The sequence below is a fragment of the Hyperolius riggenbachi genome, chromosome 3 (assembly GCF_040937935.1).
Source record: "Hyperolius riggenbachi isolate aHypRig1 chromosome 3, aHypRig1.pri, whole genome shotgun sequence".
Taxonomy (NCBI): Eukaryota; Metazoa; Chordata; class Amphibia; order Anura; family Hyperoliidae; genus Hyperolius; species Hyperolius riggenbachi.
The window spans coordinates 183,202,636-183,220,648 of NC_090648.1; the positions used below are offsets into that span (position 1 = coordinate 183,202,636).

Genomic DNA, 18,013 nt, shown 5'->3' on the forward strand with positions numbered 1-18,013 from the left:
AGTGGGTGATGAGATGCCAAAGTACAGTCTGTGACAAGCTGCTGTGGGTACCAAGGTCCAGTTTGTATTGGGTGTTTATTTGCAATGGGTGCTGTGCAGTATTGGGTGCTGAATGAGTAGCAGATGGTGATAAACAATAGTGGGTGCCACGTGAGTGTTAATTGGTACAGGGAGACATGTGAGTGTTGGACATGGGTGAGTAGGGAGTGTCATGTGTGGTCTGGATGTGTGCCATGGTAGAGTACTCTCCCATATGGGTTCAGACCAAGGATTAGTACTGGGTGCTATTTGGGTCCTGGCCATGGATGGGTACTGGGTGCATATAATGGCTTTGGAACTTGGTGATGTGCGAGTACTGTGCCATGTGGGTGTTGATTATGAGGGTATGTGGGTCTTAGATACAAATACTGAGTGCCAAGTGGGTACTGGGAGTGAGTACATGGTGACATATGGATGCTGGATAGTAGGGTATTTGTTGTCATGTGGGTGCTAAAGGCAGATGCTGGGTGCCACGTGGGTTCTGGGTGCTGACACAGGGTGTCATGTGGATTCTGGCTGTATGGGTGTGTATCAACTATCATGAAGGTGTTCAGGTACTCAGTCCCTTGTGAGTTCTGGGTGCAAGTACTGGATGTGATATGTGAGTGCTTGGTGTTTGTACTGGGCACTAAGTGGAGGCTTAGTGCAACTGGAACTACTGCAGATGAAGCATGTGGGTGTTGGGTGCAGGTACTGGGTATCACATAGGTGCGAATACTTGGTGCCATGCCTGCACTGGGTGCTAGCTATGGGTGGGCATTGTGTGTTATGTGGGTTCTGTGTGCAGGTACTTTGGGTGCTAGTACTAGTTATGTGAGTGCAGACAGTGGGTGCCATGTGAAGGCGGTGTGCAGGTGTGAGTACTGAGGGCCATGTTGGGACTGGGTGCAAGTACTGTGCCATGTGGTGTGGGTGTGAGAACTGGGTGTATGCTATAGGGTGAAGGGGTGCAGGTACTGGGTGTCATCTGGGTGTTATGTGGCTGTTTGATGCAAGTACTAAGTGCCATATTGAGGCCGGATGTGAGTATTGGGTGCAGGGTACAAGTACTGGGTGCTTGCTATAGTGGGGGTTACTGGTTGAGTTTAATGTGAGTGCTGAATATTGGTGGGATTGTTGTGGGTGCAGGGGGTGGGAGATCACTGTGGGTACTGCTATGGATGGCATAGTTGCTGCTAGGGGAGGTCGAGGTTAGTGTGGTTGCTGGGGGAGGTAGAGCTCAGTGTGGGTGCTGGGGGAAGGGTAGGTCACTGTGGGTGCTGGGGGGGAGTAACTGTGGATGCTGTGGAAGGTAGAGGTCAATATGAGTGCTGGAAGAAAGGGAGGTCACTGTGGGTCCTTTGGGGGAGGTCCCTGTGTGTCTTGGGGGGCGGTAGAGGTCATTGTGGGTGCTGGAGGAATGAGATGTCACTATGGGTGCTGCTGTGAATGGCATAGTTGCTGCTAAGGGAGGGTAGAGGTCAGTATGGGTGCTGGGTGAAGGGTAATTCACTGTGGGTGCTGTGGAAGGAAGAGATCAGTATGGGTGCTGGAGGAAGGGGAGGTGAATGTGGGTGCTGGGATAGTCAGTGTAGTTACTGGAGGAGGGAGTGGATGCTGGGTGTTGAGAGAGGTCGCTGTGGGTGCTGGCAATGGGAGAGATCACTGTAGGTGCTGTTTTTGGGTTGGGAGGTCCATGTGGATGCTGCAGGGGACAGGAAGGTAGCCACTGGGGGAGGGAATGATCACTGTGGGTGCTGGGGGAGGGATAGGTCAGTGTGGGTGCTGGGGTAGGCAGGATCACTGCTAGAGCTGGGGAGGGAGAGGTCACTGTGGGTGCTAGGTGGAGGGAGAGGTAACTGTGGGTGCTAGGTGGAGGGAGAGGTAACTGTGGGTGCTAGGTGGAGGGAGAGGTCTCTGTGGGTGCTAGGTGGAGGGAAAGGTCACTGTGGGTGCTGGGGGAGGGAGAGGTCACTGTGGATGCTAGGTGGAGGGAGAGGTCACTGTGGATGCTAGGTGGAGAGAGAGGTCACTGTGGGTGCTAGGTGATGGGAGATATCACTGTGGGTACTGGGGAGGGGGAGGTCAGTATGGGTCCTAGGGGGAGGGAGAAGTCACTGTGGGTTCTAGGTGGATGGAGAGGTCACTGTGGGTGCTGGGGGAGGGAGAGGTTACTGTGGGTGCTAGGTGGAGGAAGAGGTCACTGCGGGTGCTAGATGGAGGGAAAGGTCACTGTGGGTGCTGAGTAAGGTAAATGTCACTGTGGGTGCTAGGTGATGGGAGATATCCCTATGGGTACTGGGGAGGGAGAGGTCAGTATGGGTCATAGGTGGAGGGAGAAGTCACTGTCAGTGCTAGGTGGATGGAAAGGTCACTGTGGGTGCTAGGGGAGGGAGTGGTCACTGTGGGCACTAGGTGGAGGGAGAGGTCACTATGGGTGCTGGGGGAGGTAGAGGTCAGTATGAGTCCTAGGTGGAGGGAGATCCCGCGGGTGGGCGGGGCTTATCGTGGTCAGGGGCGGGGCTTATTTTGTGCGCCGAGGGGCCTTTTTTGAAGATTTTAAAAGGGGGGATGCCTGGGCACCCAAAGAATCTCCCTCTGCACGTGCCTGCTCACCACCCAGGTGATCCAGATGCTGGTGGCCATCCTCTTCCTGTCCCCACAGGCTCTGCATCCCTCTGGTAAGATTGTTGGCTGTCGTCATAACAGCTGTTGCTCATGTCTTCCGGGAAGATGAAAAGGGCAATCGGATAGCGTGTAAAGAACTTGCTGGGCGATTATATTGCCCCGGGGGGTGTCTTAAATTGAATTAAATAGGATAAGGTGATGCTCCCATCACCTTAATTAACCACCTGAGGACTGCTGTGTTAACCCCCCCCTAGTGACCAGAACATTTATGACTAAAATGGCCACTGCAGCTTCAAGGCCAAGCTGCAGGGCCGAACAACTCAGCACATGAGTGATCCCCCCCTTTTCTCCCCACCAACAGAGATCTCTGTTGGTGGGTTCTGATCGCCCCCCAGGTGTTTTTTTTTGTCAATATTTATTTTATTGAATTTCTAACGAAATATATTTTTTTAAATTTATCTTAGATCCCTCCCTCCCTCCCTCCCCTGGCCAGCCAATCACTGCGATCGGGTGTGATAGGCTTCAGCCTATCACAGTGCATCGCTTCCCTCGCACGGCTGTCCCCAGTACAGCGCTGTACAAAGTAATTAGAGGGCGAAACCACTGTCTAAGTCTTCCGAGACTGAAGGTGGGGCGGAGCTCCGCCCCCCAAGCAGGAGATGCATGCAATCTCCTTCTAGCCCCATAGAAGACCGTTCACGCCAATGGGCGTGGAGCGGTCCTGGGGCTGCCACACTGCTCACGCCAATTGGCGTGGAGCAGTCGGCAACAGGTTAAGAAATAGGATCTGGCCCTCTACCTTGGCCAGCCCAATTTCCACATTGGGAAGAGAAGAAAGGAAGATCATAAACCATAAAGCTGGGCTGTTAAAGGTACCCTACAGCAATGTGAAAAACTAGAAGCCAGCCAAAGGGCATCAAAGCAGTCACTCCAAATTGGGCTTGTTACACCAAATACTGACCAGTAGAGATGTCGCAAACACACGTTTTTTGGTTTGCAAACCGTGAACGCAAAATTCTGCAAACGTTCGCGAACAGGCGAACTTTGCGAACTGCAATAGAGTTCAATGGGCAGGCGAACTTTCAAAACTACAAACACTAATTCTAGCCACAAAAGTGATGGAAAAGATGTTTCAAGGGGTCTAACACCTGGAGGGGGGCGGAGTGGGATACATGCTGAAAGTCCCAGGGAAAATCACGGATTTGATGCACAGCAAGGTTATAATCCCTAAAGGGCAGAAATCACATTGCATTCCTAAATTGGAGGCATAAAGTGCTTTAAAACATCTTTCGTGTGTATACATCAATCAGGTAGTGTAATTAGTGTACTGCTTCACACTGACAGACCAAACTCGCTGTGTAACGCACCGCAAACAGCTGTTTGTGTAGTGATGGCCATGCTGGACTGGCGCGCACCATGGCAAGAGTGCAGGTGATGGTGGTGTTCAAGCCCATATGGTCCGGCTGAGGTAGCTCAATGACAGTGCAACAGTGACTGACTGTCCAGCTGATTGAATTTGGTCTGTCCACAATGAAGCAACAATCTTATTATCTTGGGTCAGGTGTGCCCCCCCCAACACACTCATATAGCCAGTCATTGCTTCATTGTGATACGCAAGCCCCTTCACCGCGGCAAGGTAACGATCACGAAGGAGAATTGACCCATGTGCATGCCTTTTGTTTTGTTGTTGCAGCCGCAGTGCAACCAGAAAAATTAGGCAGGCATGTACACGCGCCAGAAAAATTATTATTCTTTTTGTTCAGGAATCCACCTTGAGTCCTGGACCCTGTTGTTGGTGGCAGAGAAGGCAGTCAAGCGGCCTGCAGGCAGAGATGCTTTGTGGGGACTGACTTAGTCTTCGGGCAGGTAGTAGTCCTTCGGGATCCATGCCTCATTCATTTTGATAAAGGTGAGGTACTGAACACTTTTTTGACCCAGGCGACTTCTCTTCTCACTGACAATGCCTCCAGCTGCGCTGAAGGGTCCTTTCTGACAGGACGCTTGAGGCAGGGCAAACCAGAAGTTGGATGGCAAATTGTGACTGCTCTGGCCACAGGTCAAGCCTGCGCACCCAGTAGTCCAGGGGTTCATCGCTGCTCAGACTGTCGATGGTTCTTTCTCTACCATTGTTAAAGAAAGTGTACGGCCGGGGAATCAGGGTTCAATTGCGGTCCGGAGTGGGAGCCTAAGAAACGGCTACCACCGCACATCCAAGGAAGGCAGCAGGCATGGCAAGCAAGTCCTGACTCGGGGAGGTAGTGACCAGAAATAACAATACAAGACTCTTTCAAGGCCCTGTATAATAATGAGTACACGTAAAAACCTTTACCGGAAATTGTAACGATTGTGTAATTATTTCCGTGTTCAGCACACAGGATGCGCGCTGACACTGCGGAAATCCTCCACAAGCGTATAATTGGAGAGAACCCAGCAATGGTGCTATGCACCTGTAGAAGGGAATTCCTGCCGGCAGATGGAGCTGTGGAGTGCAGAGGAACAGATCCTCTGCACAGCCACAGATGCTAGATAATGATTGTACGTAATGGGGCAATACAGAGCAGGATAGTTTCTCTCGAGGGAGAGAGCACAGAGACAGAATGTATGTATGTTTACAAATCTAGTCGCCGCCCGGCGACGGTCGACATACAACAGCGAAGACCAAAGTGTGAACGCAATCGCAAGAGTGGTGATTGCCAACAGTGACACAAGACAGAGTAAAGGTTAACCGCAGGAGCAGAGAGAAAGGCACAGCATATCATACAATGAGAATGTCAACGTAAATAACAAACGCAATGCCTAAATGCAGTCACCGCGCGTTAGACGCTACAGCGACAAGCGCATTTACGGCGAGGTCTCCGCACAATAAGCGCAACAGAGACAAGCACACCACCCTGACTAACGAATTAACACAAATGAACAAGTAATAGGAACGCTTGCTAAACGGCTGCCTTACCACAGGCAACCGCAAGCGTTTGCTCCAGACAGACAGACGAACGAACAACAGGAATAGATCAGATAAGATCCACCGCTCTTCCGCCAGAGCGAGTGCGATCCGGGTTCAGGGACAGGACAGGAAGGATCCACTGCTCTTTCCGCCAGAGCGAGTGTGAACCAAGTACAGAAACAGAGCTAACAGGATCCACTGCTCTTTTCCACCAGAGCAAGTGTGAACCAAGTAGAGAAACAGAGCTAGCAGGATCCACTGCTCTTTTCCACCAGAGCAAGTGTGAACCAAGTAGAGAAACAGAGCTAGCAGGATCCACTGCTCTTTTCCACCAGAGCAAGTGTGATCCAAGTAGAGAAACAAAGCTAGCAGGATCCACTGCTCTTTTCCACCAGAGCAAGTGTGATCCAAGTAGAGAAACAAAGCTAGCAGGATCCACTGCTCTTTTCCACCAGAGCAAGTGTGATCCAAGTAGAGAAACAAAGCTAGCAGGATCCACTGCTCTTTTCCACCAGAGCAAGTGTGATCCGAGTACAGGAATAGGCTTAGCAGGATCCACTGCTCTTTCCACCAGAGCGAGTGCGATCCACACGGCAAGACAGACAGAAGAAGTAACCAGTAGCAACCGCAACTCTGGCCTACACTTCCAGACAGACAGAACGATTCCTTGTCGATCGCCACTGGCGACAAGGCAATCGAGACAGAGAGGGAGAACAAGGCAATACAAATAATACAACCTGACTGCACTAGAAGGAATGCCTAGTGCAGTCCCCAGGAATTACTCTAAGGGCCCTTTTCCACCAGCGCGTTTGCGCTGGCTGAATCGCAAAAACACAAACCGCTAGCGATTTTACAATCGCTACGGTTTGCTTTTTAACATAGGAATCGCGGTAGGTCATTTCCACTACCGCGATTCGTTTTTGCCGGGAACGCGAACGCGCAGCGGAGCGATATTTGCCGCGATTTTGCTATGCAGTGCATAGCATAGCAAAATCGCGGCCGCGAACGTCGGGGAATCGCCGGTAATTGCGATTCAGCAATCGCTAGCGTTCAGCATGAACGCTAGCGATTGCTAGTGGAAAAGGGCCCTTAGATAATCTATTAGCAACAATAGCAAGGCTGACACTCCAGGAGTGTATTAGCTGTAACAAACCATCATGACCAGCAAAGGATTGTGGGATCACATGATATTTATACTGCAAGCCTTTAAAGGAGGTAGCTAGGCAATTTGCATGACAAATGTATGCAAATTCCTCAGCAGCAGAGCAGGTCTGAAACTTGCAAAGTCAAGACAGGTCTCTTTTCCAGAGACCTGCAGCCCACAGACTTAAGGAATGGTCAAACAGCTGTCTGCTTGTGCAGACAGCTGAGCGGATCATTACAGGAATCTGTTATGGAGGGCAAGTCTGCCATTCATTCAACTGTGTGATCAACTCTCTTTGGTAGTTTCTGTACCATGGTCGGGGATTCAGGGTTCTATTCCGGTCCGGAGTAGGAGCCTGAGAAACGGCTACCACCACACATCCAAGGAAGGACTCAATGTGCTGTATAAGTAATGTACCTGCGCTGACCGTGCTTTGCAGACCAAGCATCTGTGGTCAGATGGACCCTTGACCCAACGCTGTGTGCCAGAGATGACACCACTTGCCTTTCAACAACACGTATTGGCAAAAGGTTATTAAAGTGAACCTCCAGACTAAAAATCGACTCAGCAGCACTGAAAAGGCCCGGTGTTTCTTTAACAGTTTCACAGCATCAGAACTTTGTTTCTCTTATACAAGCCTCATTTTTAGCTACACAGAAGAAAACTGCCCGGGCATTTTTCCCCTGATGCTGTGCAAAGCATGATGGGATTTCTGATGTTGTTCTCGTTCTGTTGTTTTGGTGCAATTTTTTTTTTTTTTTTTTTACACTTTGAATTTGACATTTGAAGCCTAGCACGTGCAGCTGGGAGGGGTTATCAGGTCACAGGACAGTCGGAACTGTGTCTTATGCTCCCAGTCACCTCCTTTCAACCAAAAAGATGGCTGCCCCCATGACAAAGATGGCAGCCCCCATAAATCACAAACATTTGCCTGTTCTTTTAAAACAGGGTGGGTAAAAAATTATATTACTTCTCTATTCTAATTAACATAACTAATGTAACTTAATGACAGAATGTTTGTTTAGGCTGAAGTTCCCCTTTAATAAACCATGATACTGAACTGATATTTGTTTTCTTGCTTGTTTTATATCTTCTTTTATTTAATTACACAGCAACAGTTTTTCCAGCATCATAGTTCTCTGTTTCTTCTGGTTGTTTTGCAGTAAATATTTTTCTCCTGCGACTTCAGTCCTAAAAGTATCTTATTTTTTCTTCTTTGAATTTACCATCATGGGTACAAGAAAATCTCATCTACCTCCATTCCAGAGTCCTTTGTTTTTTTGTTTTGTTTACGGACGCAATTTTTTTCCTCTTTACTTAGGTCCGACACCTCAATTATTTTCACTTCTGAAGGATTGAATTGCAAAGCAGCACACTTTGAAATAAAATAGACACATTTTAGGAAACACATTGTTTATAGCCTCTTGCTCCTTTCCACCTCTTAATTACCTTATCGCTTTTGGACATCATTATGTAATTCAGGAAGTAATTGCCTCTACCCTAATGGATTGTCAAAAGTATTTGAGAATTAAGATCTTTATGTCAAATTCAGTTTTAACGTTCGTAGACCCTTCCACATTTTTGATTCCTAGTACATTATTTTCCCATATGTAATTCTTGTATTGCTGTTTACCTTTTAAATGTCTACTTACTAATCAGGCTGGTGCTCTGAAACAATTCTGTGCTGTAGAAACTATAAGGGGAAGGGTGTGCTATATTAAGGCTAACCAAGTGAAAGTTAAGATAAACTTTTCAACTTTTCCATTGGCCTGTCAGACATTTTTACCCTTATATAATACTCATCAGTGCATTATAATGAAACTGTTAACAGTGGCAGCCGCAGTCGTCACAGCAAATAGTGAATGCATGCAAGATGTATGATGTCAACAGTGTCTGCATTAAACATGAACTTAGAGAGTGCACATGCTTCCTGGAAGTGTGTCTGATGTTCTGCTTCCAATATTTAACTAAATTATAACCATTTGCACCTTGTGAGGCAGTCAGAAAAGAAATATGTATATATAGCTGTTGCCAAGTTGAACAAACAAGTTAAATATTCTCCTATATGGAAGAACTTGAGATACATAGCATTTTACAGTGTAATCTTCATTTTAATCTAGATGTGAAATGGCGACTGGAGTTTAACTTAGATGATTTAATACAAGAGGCCAGAGATTCCAATCTGCCTAAGAATTCTACAGCAGAGAAAAAATTACCAGTGAGAGAGGTACGTAAATGTTCATACGTTTTTATGAAAATTTAGATTGCAGGCAAAGCATAAAGAGAAGAGCTAGGTGCATGTGTGTTTGCTTGGCTTAGACTTAATAGCAGAACAGTGACTTTGTTGCATAACTAGTGATACTTTTCCATATGTTCATAATTAACTATAAGGCAGGGAGGGAACACACTTGACAGTTTCCGTACGCGTTTTCTGCACAGAAAAACTGAGAACTCATGTTAATCAATGTGCTAGTACACACTTACTGTGTTGTTCGCGTGCAGAAAAAAACTGACATTCTGCATCCTGATTCTGCACATTTTGGCAGTTTTCTGTATCAATTGCATCAGCTGCTGTGAAAAAACGCACGCGTTTTCCTGCATGGAAACACACTTAGTGTGCAGAAAAAGTATGCAGAAAAACGCGCGCGGAAAACTGAAAGTCAAGTGTGTTCCCTGCCTAAAAGTTTGGCTTAGCCTTGAAAATGTGTAATGTGCAGCATTCTAGCAGTCATATGTAAGCATGCGTGTGCATGGCCTGTGGGTGTGTGTCTACTGAAATGCCGGTTCATGTCCCGGATAAGGTTATATCAGCTAAGTGCCAACATTTCTTAGCTACAAACTACAGTGATCCTGATGCTGGTGTGGAAGTGACCCCATAATACCATAGGCAAAACTGTAAGGTGTGCATATCAGAATTTTACTTTGACTAATGTACAGCAGATTGCCCGGGAAACTCACAGTGAACCAGAACTCCTAGTAGTGTGTAGAGCCATAATAATCCATGCCATGCACTGATGAAGATCAACCAGTTTGAAACAGTCAGTATGCATGTTGGATTAGTGTGGCTCTGTAGCTGACACATAATTGCATTCCAGCGGTCCTGGAGGTGTGTTTAGCTTTAAGGGACAACAAAAGGATGATTTGCATATTTAGCAGTGATGCACTGTGGGACACCTCATATGCTCACTTCAACCTGAATAATCGCAAATACCTTCTGTTTAACCTCCCTGGCGGTATGATTATTTCCAGATTTTTTTTCAAAAAGTGGTGCAATTTTTTTTACAAGCTTTCAGACCCTAAAAATCATACCGCTTGATAGATCTGCAGGAGCCCTGCACATTCCACACCTCAAATGGATCCAACTTGGGATTACTGCTCTGAACTGCAGATTTCCATCCCGAGCCTGACTCTGGGTTACCGCTAAGGAGGTGAAAGAAGGCACATTGCTGTTTAACTTACAGCAATGTGTCTGAAAGGACCACTCCAGCGAAAAAAGTAAGCAGTTAAAATCTGACAGAACTGACAGGTTTTGTACTGGTTCATCTCATCATGGGGGATTCTCAGGGTTTACTTTGATTTCAATAACATTTCCTGAATGGCATTTGCTAAGTCTAACTGCCAAAATTGTGTGCAAGTGAGTAGGGAGGCTGTCTGGTATCTTACTGTTTTGGCAGATAAACTGCCGCTTAGGAAGTGCTACTGAAAATAAAACCCTGAGAATCCCCCATGAGGAGACTGACTAGTACAAAACCTGCTGTCAGATTTTAGCTGTTTACTTTTTTCCGCTGGAGTGGTCATTTAACATTTTTTGCAGAATATATAACTTTATAAAATATAGTTATACTTTTTTTTTCATTAGTACTAAGACAACCTTGCAAATGTTGGAACAGAAATGGTACTTTTTGCTTAATATATGTTCATTTTGAATTTTATGCCAGAGGCATAAAAAATGTGTGGATGTCACGGTCACCTACCTGTGCGGACTCGGCGGCTGACACGAACTGTTGTCCGCGTGCGTCCTGGGGCAGGCCGCCGCTCCATTAGGCGTGGGGTCTTGGCGGTTTGCGCCCGTTCGCGTCATGTGCGGTGGCATTGGCCTCAGCGCCGGAAGGCGCGGGTTGAGTGTACTGCGCAGGTGCGTTGCGGAGGGACGTCCGCGTGTACATGACGTAATTACGCATGCACGCGCACATTTGGACGCGTTGACGCGGCTGTGTGTCAAATGGCCTTTATAAGTCCAAAGAGAACATGGCCTCAGTGCTGTTGTATTGCAGCAAGTGAGATGTTCTCCCGTGACGTGAGTTCTGACTCTGCCCTTGTTCCTGAATTCCTGTTGTATGATTGCCTGCCTGGTTACCAACTTCTGCCTGTTACGACTACCCGACTTGTTACCGACCTCTACTTGTCTGACTACCCGATTTGTTACCGATTCCTGCTCTGGACGACTACCTGCTCTGTTATCGACCCTGGCCTGTATGAGAACCCGCTCCGTTGCTGACCTCTGGAAAAGGATCAAGACTACGCTGTCGCCTAACTATCCAACTACTGTATCGGTTGCTGAGTTATTGCACACCCGTACTCAGCCCGCGGAAGTGGTGCAGATTCATCCTGGTCACGCGCTTGGTCGTCACGCCGCTGGGTCTGCTAGCGCTTCTGCCCTTCGCCTCCCAGAGACTCTGTCCTCACTTCAGAGGTTCTGTGGGGTGATTTGCAAGAGCTGCTGTCCTCCACACTTCAGACTCCAATACTGCAGGTACGTGGTCTGTTTCGTTACAGTGGACAAGGGCTTAATCATCACTCACTTGAATTTCCTCTTGGTTTATCAGCTATAAATGTTGGAGAAGCGATTGTTGTAGTTCTAAAGTGAAATGTTCCATTCCTGCCTATTGTAGGATTTTAGCTGCTTAACAGCTGGGATCTCAGTTCACCAATACTTTGTTTCATAATAGACCTAGTGTTTTTAACCACTTGAGGACCGTGGGCTTTACCCCCCTTAAGGACCGGCCACTTTTTTTCCATTCAGACCACTGCAGCTTTCACTGTTTATTGCTCGCTCATACAACCTACCACCTAAATGAATTTTGGCTCCTTTTCTTGTCACTAATAAAGCTTTCTTTTGGTGCTATTTGATTGCTCCTGCGATTTTTACTTTTTATTATATTCATCAAAAAAGACATGAATTTTGGCAAAAAAATGATTTTTTTAACTTTCTGTGCTGACATTTTTCAAATAAAGTAAAATTTCTGTATACATGCAGCGCGAAAAATGTGGACAAACATGTTTTTGATTAAAAAAAACCATTCAGTGTATATTTATTGGTTTGGGTAAAAGTTATAGCGTTTACAAACTATGGTGCAAAAAGTGAATTTTCCCATTTTCAAGCATCTATGACTTTTCTGACCACCTGACATGTTTCATGAGGGGCTAGAATTCCAGGATAGTATAAATACCCCCCAAATGACCCCATTTTGGAAAGAAGACATCCCAGAGTATTCACTGAGAGGCATAGTGAGTTCATAGAAGATATTAATTTTTGTCACAAGTAAGCGGAAAATGACACTTTGTGACAAAAAAAAAAGTTTCCATTTCTTCTAACTTGCGACAAAAAAAAAAATGAAATCTGCCACGGACTCACCATGCCCCTCTCTGAATACCTTGAAGTGTCTACTTTCCAAAATGGGGTCATTTGTGGGGTGTGTTTACTGTCCTCGCATTTTGGGGGTGCTAATTTGTAAGCACCCCTGTAAAGCCTAAAGGTGCTCATTGGACTTTGGGCCCCTTAGCGCAGTTAGGCTGCAAAAAAGTGCCACACATGTGGTATTGCCGTACTCAGGAGCAGTAGTATAATGTGTTTTGGGGTGTATTTTTACACATACCAATGCTGGGTGGGAGAAATATCTCTGTAAATGACAATTTTTTATTTTTTTTTACACACAATTGTCCATTTACAGAGATCTTTCTCCCACTCAGCATGGGTATGTGTAAAAATACACCCCAAAACACATTATACTACTTCTCCTGAGTTCGGCGATACCACGTGTGGCACTTTTTTGCACCCTAACTGCGCTAAGGGGCCCAAAGTCCAATGAGTACTTTTAGGATTTCACAGGTCATTTTGAGAAATTTCGTTTCAAGACTACTCCTCACGGCTTAGGGCCCCTAAAATGCCAGGACAGTATAGGAACCCCACAAATGACCCCATTTTAGAAAGAAGACACCCCAAGGTATTCCATTAGTAGTACGGTGAGTTCATAGAAGATTTTATTTTTTGTCACAAGTTAGCGGAAAATGACACTTTGTGAAAAAAAACAATAAAAATCAATTTCCGCTAAATTGTGACAAAAAATAAAATCTTCTATGAGCTCAGTGTACTACTAACAGAATACCTTGGGGTGTCTTCTTTCTAAAATGGAGTCATTTGTGGGGTTTCTATACTGTCCTGGCATTTTAGGGGCCCTAAACCGTGAGGAGTAGTCTTGAAACAAAATTTCTCAAAATGACCTGTGAAATCCTAAAGGTACTCATTGGACTTTGGGCCCCTTAGCGCAGTTAGGGTGCAAAAAAGTGCCACACATGTGGTATCGCCGTACTCGGGAGAAGTAGTACAATGTGTTTTGGGGTGTATTTTTACACATACCCATGCTGGGTGGGAGAAATAACTCTGTAAATGGACAATTGTGTGTAAAAAAATCAAAAGATTGTCATTTACAGAGGTATTTCTCCCACCCAGCATGGGTATGTGTAAAAATACACCGCAAAACACATTATACTACTTCTCCCGAGTACGGCGATACCACATGATTGGCACTTTTTTGCAGCCTAACTGCGCTAAGGGGCCCAAAGTCCAATGAGTACCTTTAGGATTTCACAGGTCATTTATGTTTCAAGACTACTCCTCACGGTTTAGGGCCCCTAAAATGCCAGGGCAGTATAGGAACCCCACTAATGACCCCATTTTAGAAAGAAGACACCCCAAGGTATTCCGTTAGGAGTATGGTGAGTTCATAGAAGTTTTTATTTTTTTGGCACAAGTTAGCGGAAATTGATTTTAATTGTTTTTTTTCACAAAGTGTCATTTTCCGCTAACTTGTGACAAAAAATAAAATCTTCTATGAACTAACCCTACTCCTAACGGAATACCTTTGGGTGTCTTCTTTCTAGAATGGGGTCATTTGTGGGGTTCCTATACTGCCCTGGCATTTTAGGGGCCCTAAACCGTGAGGAGTAGTCTTGAAACCAACAATGTCGCAAAATGACCTGTGAAATCCTAAAGGTACTCATTGGACTTTGGGCCCCTTAGAGTACTTAGGGTGTAAAAAAGTGCCACATATGTGGTACCGCCGTACTCAGGAGAAGTAGTATAATGTGTTTTGGGGTGTATTTTTACACATACCCATGCTGAGTGGGAGAAATATCTCTGTAAATGACAATTGTTTGATTTTTTTTTTACACACAATTGTCCATTTACAGAGAGATTTCTCCCACCCAGCATGGGTATGTGTAAAAATACACCCCAAAACACATTATACTACTTCTCCTGAGTATGGCGATACCACATGTGTGACACTTTTTTGCAGCCTAGGTGCGCTAAGGGGCCCAACGTCCTAATCACAGGTCATTTTGAGGCATTTGTTTTCTAGACTACTCCTCACAGTTTAGGGCCCCTAAAATGCCAGGGCAGTATAGGAACCCCACAAGTGACCCCATTTTAGAAATAAGACACCCCAAGGTATTCCGTTAGGTGTATGGCGAGTTCATAGAAGATTTTATTTTTTGTCACAAGTTAGTGAAAAATGACACTTTGTGAAAAAAAACCAAAAATTAATTTCCGCTAACTTCTGACAAAAAATAAAATCTTCTATGAACTCGTCATACACCTAACAGTATACATTGGGGTGTCTTTTTTCTAAAATGGGGTCCGTTTGTGGGGTTCCTATACCGCCCTGGCATTTTACGGGCCCAAAACCGTGAGTAGTCTGGAAACCAAATGTCTCAAAATGACTGTTCAGGGGTATAAGCATCTGAAAATTTTGATGACAGGTGGTCTATGAGGGGGCGAATTTTGTGGAACCGGTCATAAGCAGGGTGGCCTTTTAGATGACAGGTTGTATTGGGCCTGATCTGATGGATAGGAGTGCTAGGGGGTGACAGGAGGTGATTGATGGGTGTCTCAGGGGGTGGTTAGAGGGGAAAATAGATGCAATCAATGCACTGGGGAGGTGATCGGAAGGGGGTCTGAGGGGGATCTGAGGGTTTGGCCGAGTGATCAGGAGCCCACACGGGGCAAATTAGGGCCTGATCTGATGAGTAGGTGTGCTAGGGGGTGACAGGAGATGATTGATGGGAGTCGCAAGGTGTGATTAGAGGGGGGAATAGATGCAACAATGCACTGGCGAGGTGATCAGGGCTGGGGTCTGAGGGCGTTCTGAGGGTATGGGCGGGCGATTGAGTGCCCTAGGGGCAGATAGGGGTCTAATCTGATGGGTAGCAGTGACAGGGGGTGATTGATGGGTAATTAGTGGGTGTTTGGAGGAGAGAACAGATGTAAACACTGCACTTGGGAGGTGGTCTGATGTCGGATCTGCGGGCGATCTATTGGTGTGGGTGGGTGATCAGATTGCCCGCAAGGGGCAGGTTAGGGGCTGATTGATGGGTGGCAGTGACAGGGGGTGATTGATGGGTGGCAGTGACAGGGGGTGATTGATGGGTGATCAGTGGGTTATTACAGGGAAGGACAGATGTAAATAATGCCCTGGCGAATTGATAAGGGGGGGGTCTGAGGGCAATCTGAGCGTGTAGGCGGGTGATTGGGTGCCACGCAAGGGGCAGATTAGGGTCTGATCTGATGGGTAACAGTGACAGGTGGTGATAGGGGGTGATAGGGGGTGATTGATGGGTAATTAGTGGGTGTTTAGAGGAGACAATAGATGTAAACACTGCGCTTGGGTGGTGATCTGATGTCGGATCTGCGGGCGATCTATTGGTGTGGGTGGGTGATCAGATTGCCCGCAAGGGGCAGGTTAGGGGCTGATTGATGGGTGGCAGTGACAGGGGGTGATTGATGGGTGGCAGTGACAGGGGGTGATTGATGGGTGGCAGTGACAGGGGGTGATTGATGGGTGATTGACAGGTGATTGACAGGTGATCAGTGGGTTATTACAGGGAAGCACAGATGTAAATATTGCACTGGCGAATTGATAAGGGGGGGGTCTGAGGGCAATCTGAGCGTGTAGGCGGGTGATTGGGTGCCCGCAAGGGGCAGATTAGGGTCTGATCTGATGGATAACAGTGACAGGTGGTGATAGGGGGTGATTGATGGGTAATTAGTGGGTGTTTAGAGGAGAGAATAGATGTAAACACTGCGCTTGGGTGGTGATCTGATGTTGGATCTGCGGGCGATCTATCGGTGTGGGTGATCAGATTGCCCGCAAGGGGCAGGTTAGGGGCTGATTGATGGGTGGCAGTGACAGGGGGTGATTGACGGGTGATTGACAGGTGATTGACAGGTGATCAGGGGGGATAGATGCATACAGTACATAGGGGGGGGGGTCGGGGGGGGTCTGGGGAGAATCTGGGGGGTGGGGGGTGATCAGGAGGGGGCAGGGGGCAGGGGAGGGGTAAAAAAAAAATAGCGTTGACAGATAGTGACAGGGAGTGATTGATGGGTGATTAGGGGGGTGATTGGGTGCAAACAGGGGTCTGGGGGGTGGGCAGGGGGGGGGTCTGAGGGGTGCTGTGGGCGATCTGGGGCAGGGGGGGGAGAAATCAGTGTGCTTGGGTGCGACATAGGGTGGCTGCAGCCTGCCCTGGTGGTCCCTCGGACACTGGGACCACCAGGGCAGGAGGCAGCCTGTATAATACACTTTGTAAACATTACGAAGTGTATTATACACTTTGTATGCGGCGATCGTCGAGTTAACATCCCGCTGGCGTGATGTTGCAGCGGGTGAGCGGAGACAGTCGCCGGCGGAGGATCGCGTCACGGATGATGCGATCGCTCCGCCCATGCCCCTACAAGGACCGCCGCCATTTGTCAATACGGCGGTCCTTGCGGGGTCCACTTCCCGGCCGCCAATTGTCAATACGGCGGTCGGGAAGTGGTTAATGGGTTAAAGATCTGGCCTGCAATTTGGCCATTTTATCCCCCAGGCTGATTTACTTTGAAACCGTATACAGTAGTTGGCATTGTTGAATTAAAGCGTAGAGTGAAGCCTCTGAATAATCCAAAGGCTTCACCCATCCTCCTCAACTGCACTGATCCAGCGCTGGGACCTCCCTCGACACGGATGTTAGTGCAGTGGTGAAGAAGAAGAAGAGGGTCCTGGCAAGCATCAGTAGTGTGAATAAGGATCGGAGAAGTTTCTGGGTCATCCAGAGGCTTTCTTCTGCTAAGGTGTCTAACTTTACCTTTTCCCCCCCACAGGTTTGCAGTAAGAAAAGGTTTCCCTAAAAAAAAGTTATCTGGATGGCAGTGTATGTGCTTAAAACCTATGTATATGTATTATTCAGCATTAATACTGCCTTCCCAGATGTGGAAGCTACCTACCTATGACATGTGCTGAAGTGCAAGCACCCTCTTGGATGTTCACTGCTAGAGTTACGACAAGTACTGTTATTTCAGACTATCTAGATGTCCTCTATCCCCTTCCCTCTTGCCATAGAAGCATTAGCTATAGCAGTTCATAGCAGCTCTCGATTCAGGGGTCTTGTTCTGGGATCCATAGAAAAAAGGATTTCACTTTATGCAGATGATCTGCTACATTATCTAGAGCAGGGGTCCCCAACCTTTTTGAGCCCAGGGCCCACTATCCGGACCAAACTTTTCTCTGGGGCCCGGGGGGGGGGGGGGGTGTTTGGGGGCATGGTTAGTGGCAGCGGCACCCCCCCTTTTTTCCCCCTGTGTAAGGACTATAGTTGCCCCAGTATAGTTAGTTAGGTAATATAGTTACTCCAATATAGTATAGTTACTCCAGTATAGCTAATACAGTTACCCCAATATAGCTAGTACAGTTACCCCAGTATAGCAAGTACAGTTACCCCAGTATAGCTAGTACAGTTACCCCAGTATAGCAAGTACAGTTAGCCCAGTATAGCAAGTACAGTTAGCCCAGTGTAGCCAGTACAGTTAGCCCAGTGTAGCAAGTAGTTACCCCAGTATAGCTGCCCCATTGTAGCTAGAATAGGTGCCCTCTCCGCCCCTGCGGCCACCGCTCTTGTTACCTTTATGAGCGGGCGGTCGCTTCCTTCCTTATATTCCCCATAGCCATTCTCCTTGTTGC

The 18,013-nt window shown here is 47.1% G+C and overlaps 1 protein-coding gene and 1 long non-coding RNA gene across 4 annotated transcripts in view; one reads left to right on the plus strand and one right to left on the minus strand.

Moving 5' to 3' along the window:
• The window catches only part of FAM227B (family with sequence similarity 227 member B), a 468,573-nt gene that overhangs the window by 384,356 nt on the left and 66,204 nt on the right, over window positions 1–18,013 (plus strand). For all 3 annotated transcript variants that reach the window (XM_068275409.1, XM_068275408.1, XM_068275410.1), the window contains one exon: window positions 8,855–8,961. In XM_068275409.1, the coding sequence (XP_068131510.1) occupies window positions 8,855–8,961 (107 nt within the window). The remainder of the gene's footprint in view (window positions 1–8,854; window positions 8,962–18,013) is intronic.
• The window catches only part of LOC137563223 (uncharacterized), a 58,955-nt gene continuing 48,762 nt past the window's right edge, over window positions 7,821–18,013 (minus strand). The window contains exon 3 of the long non-coding RNA XR_011030294.1: window positions 7,821–8,109. This is a non-coding gene — a long non-coding RNA (uncharacterized lncRNA). The remainder of the gene's footprint in view (window positions 8,110–18,013) is intronic.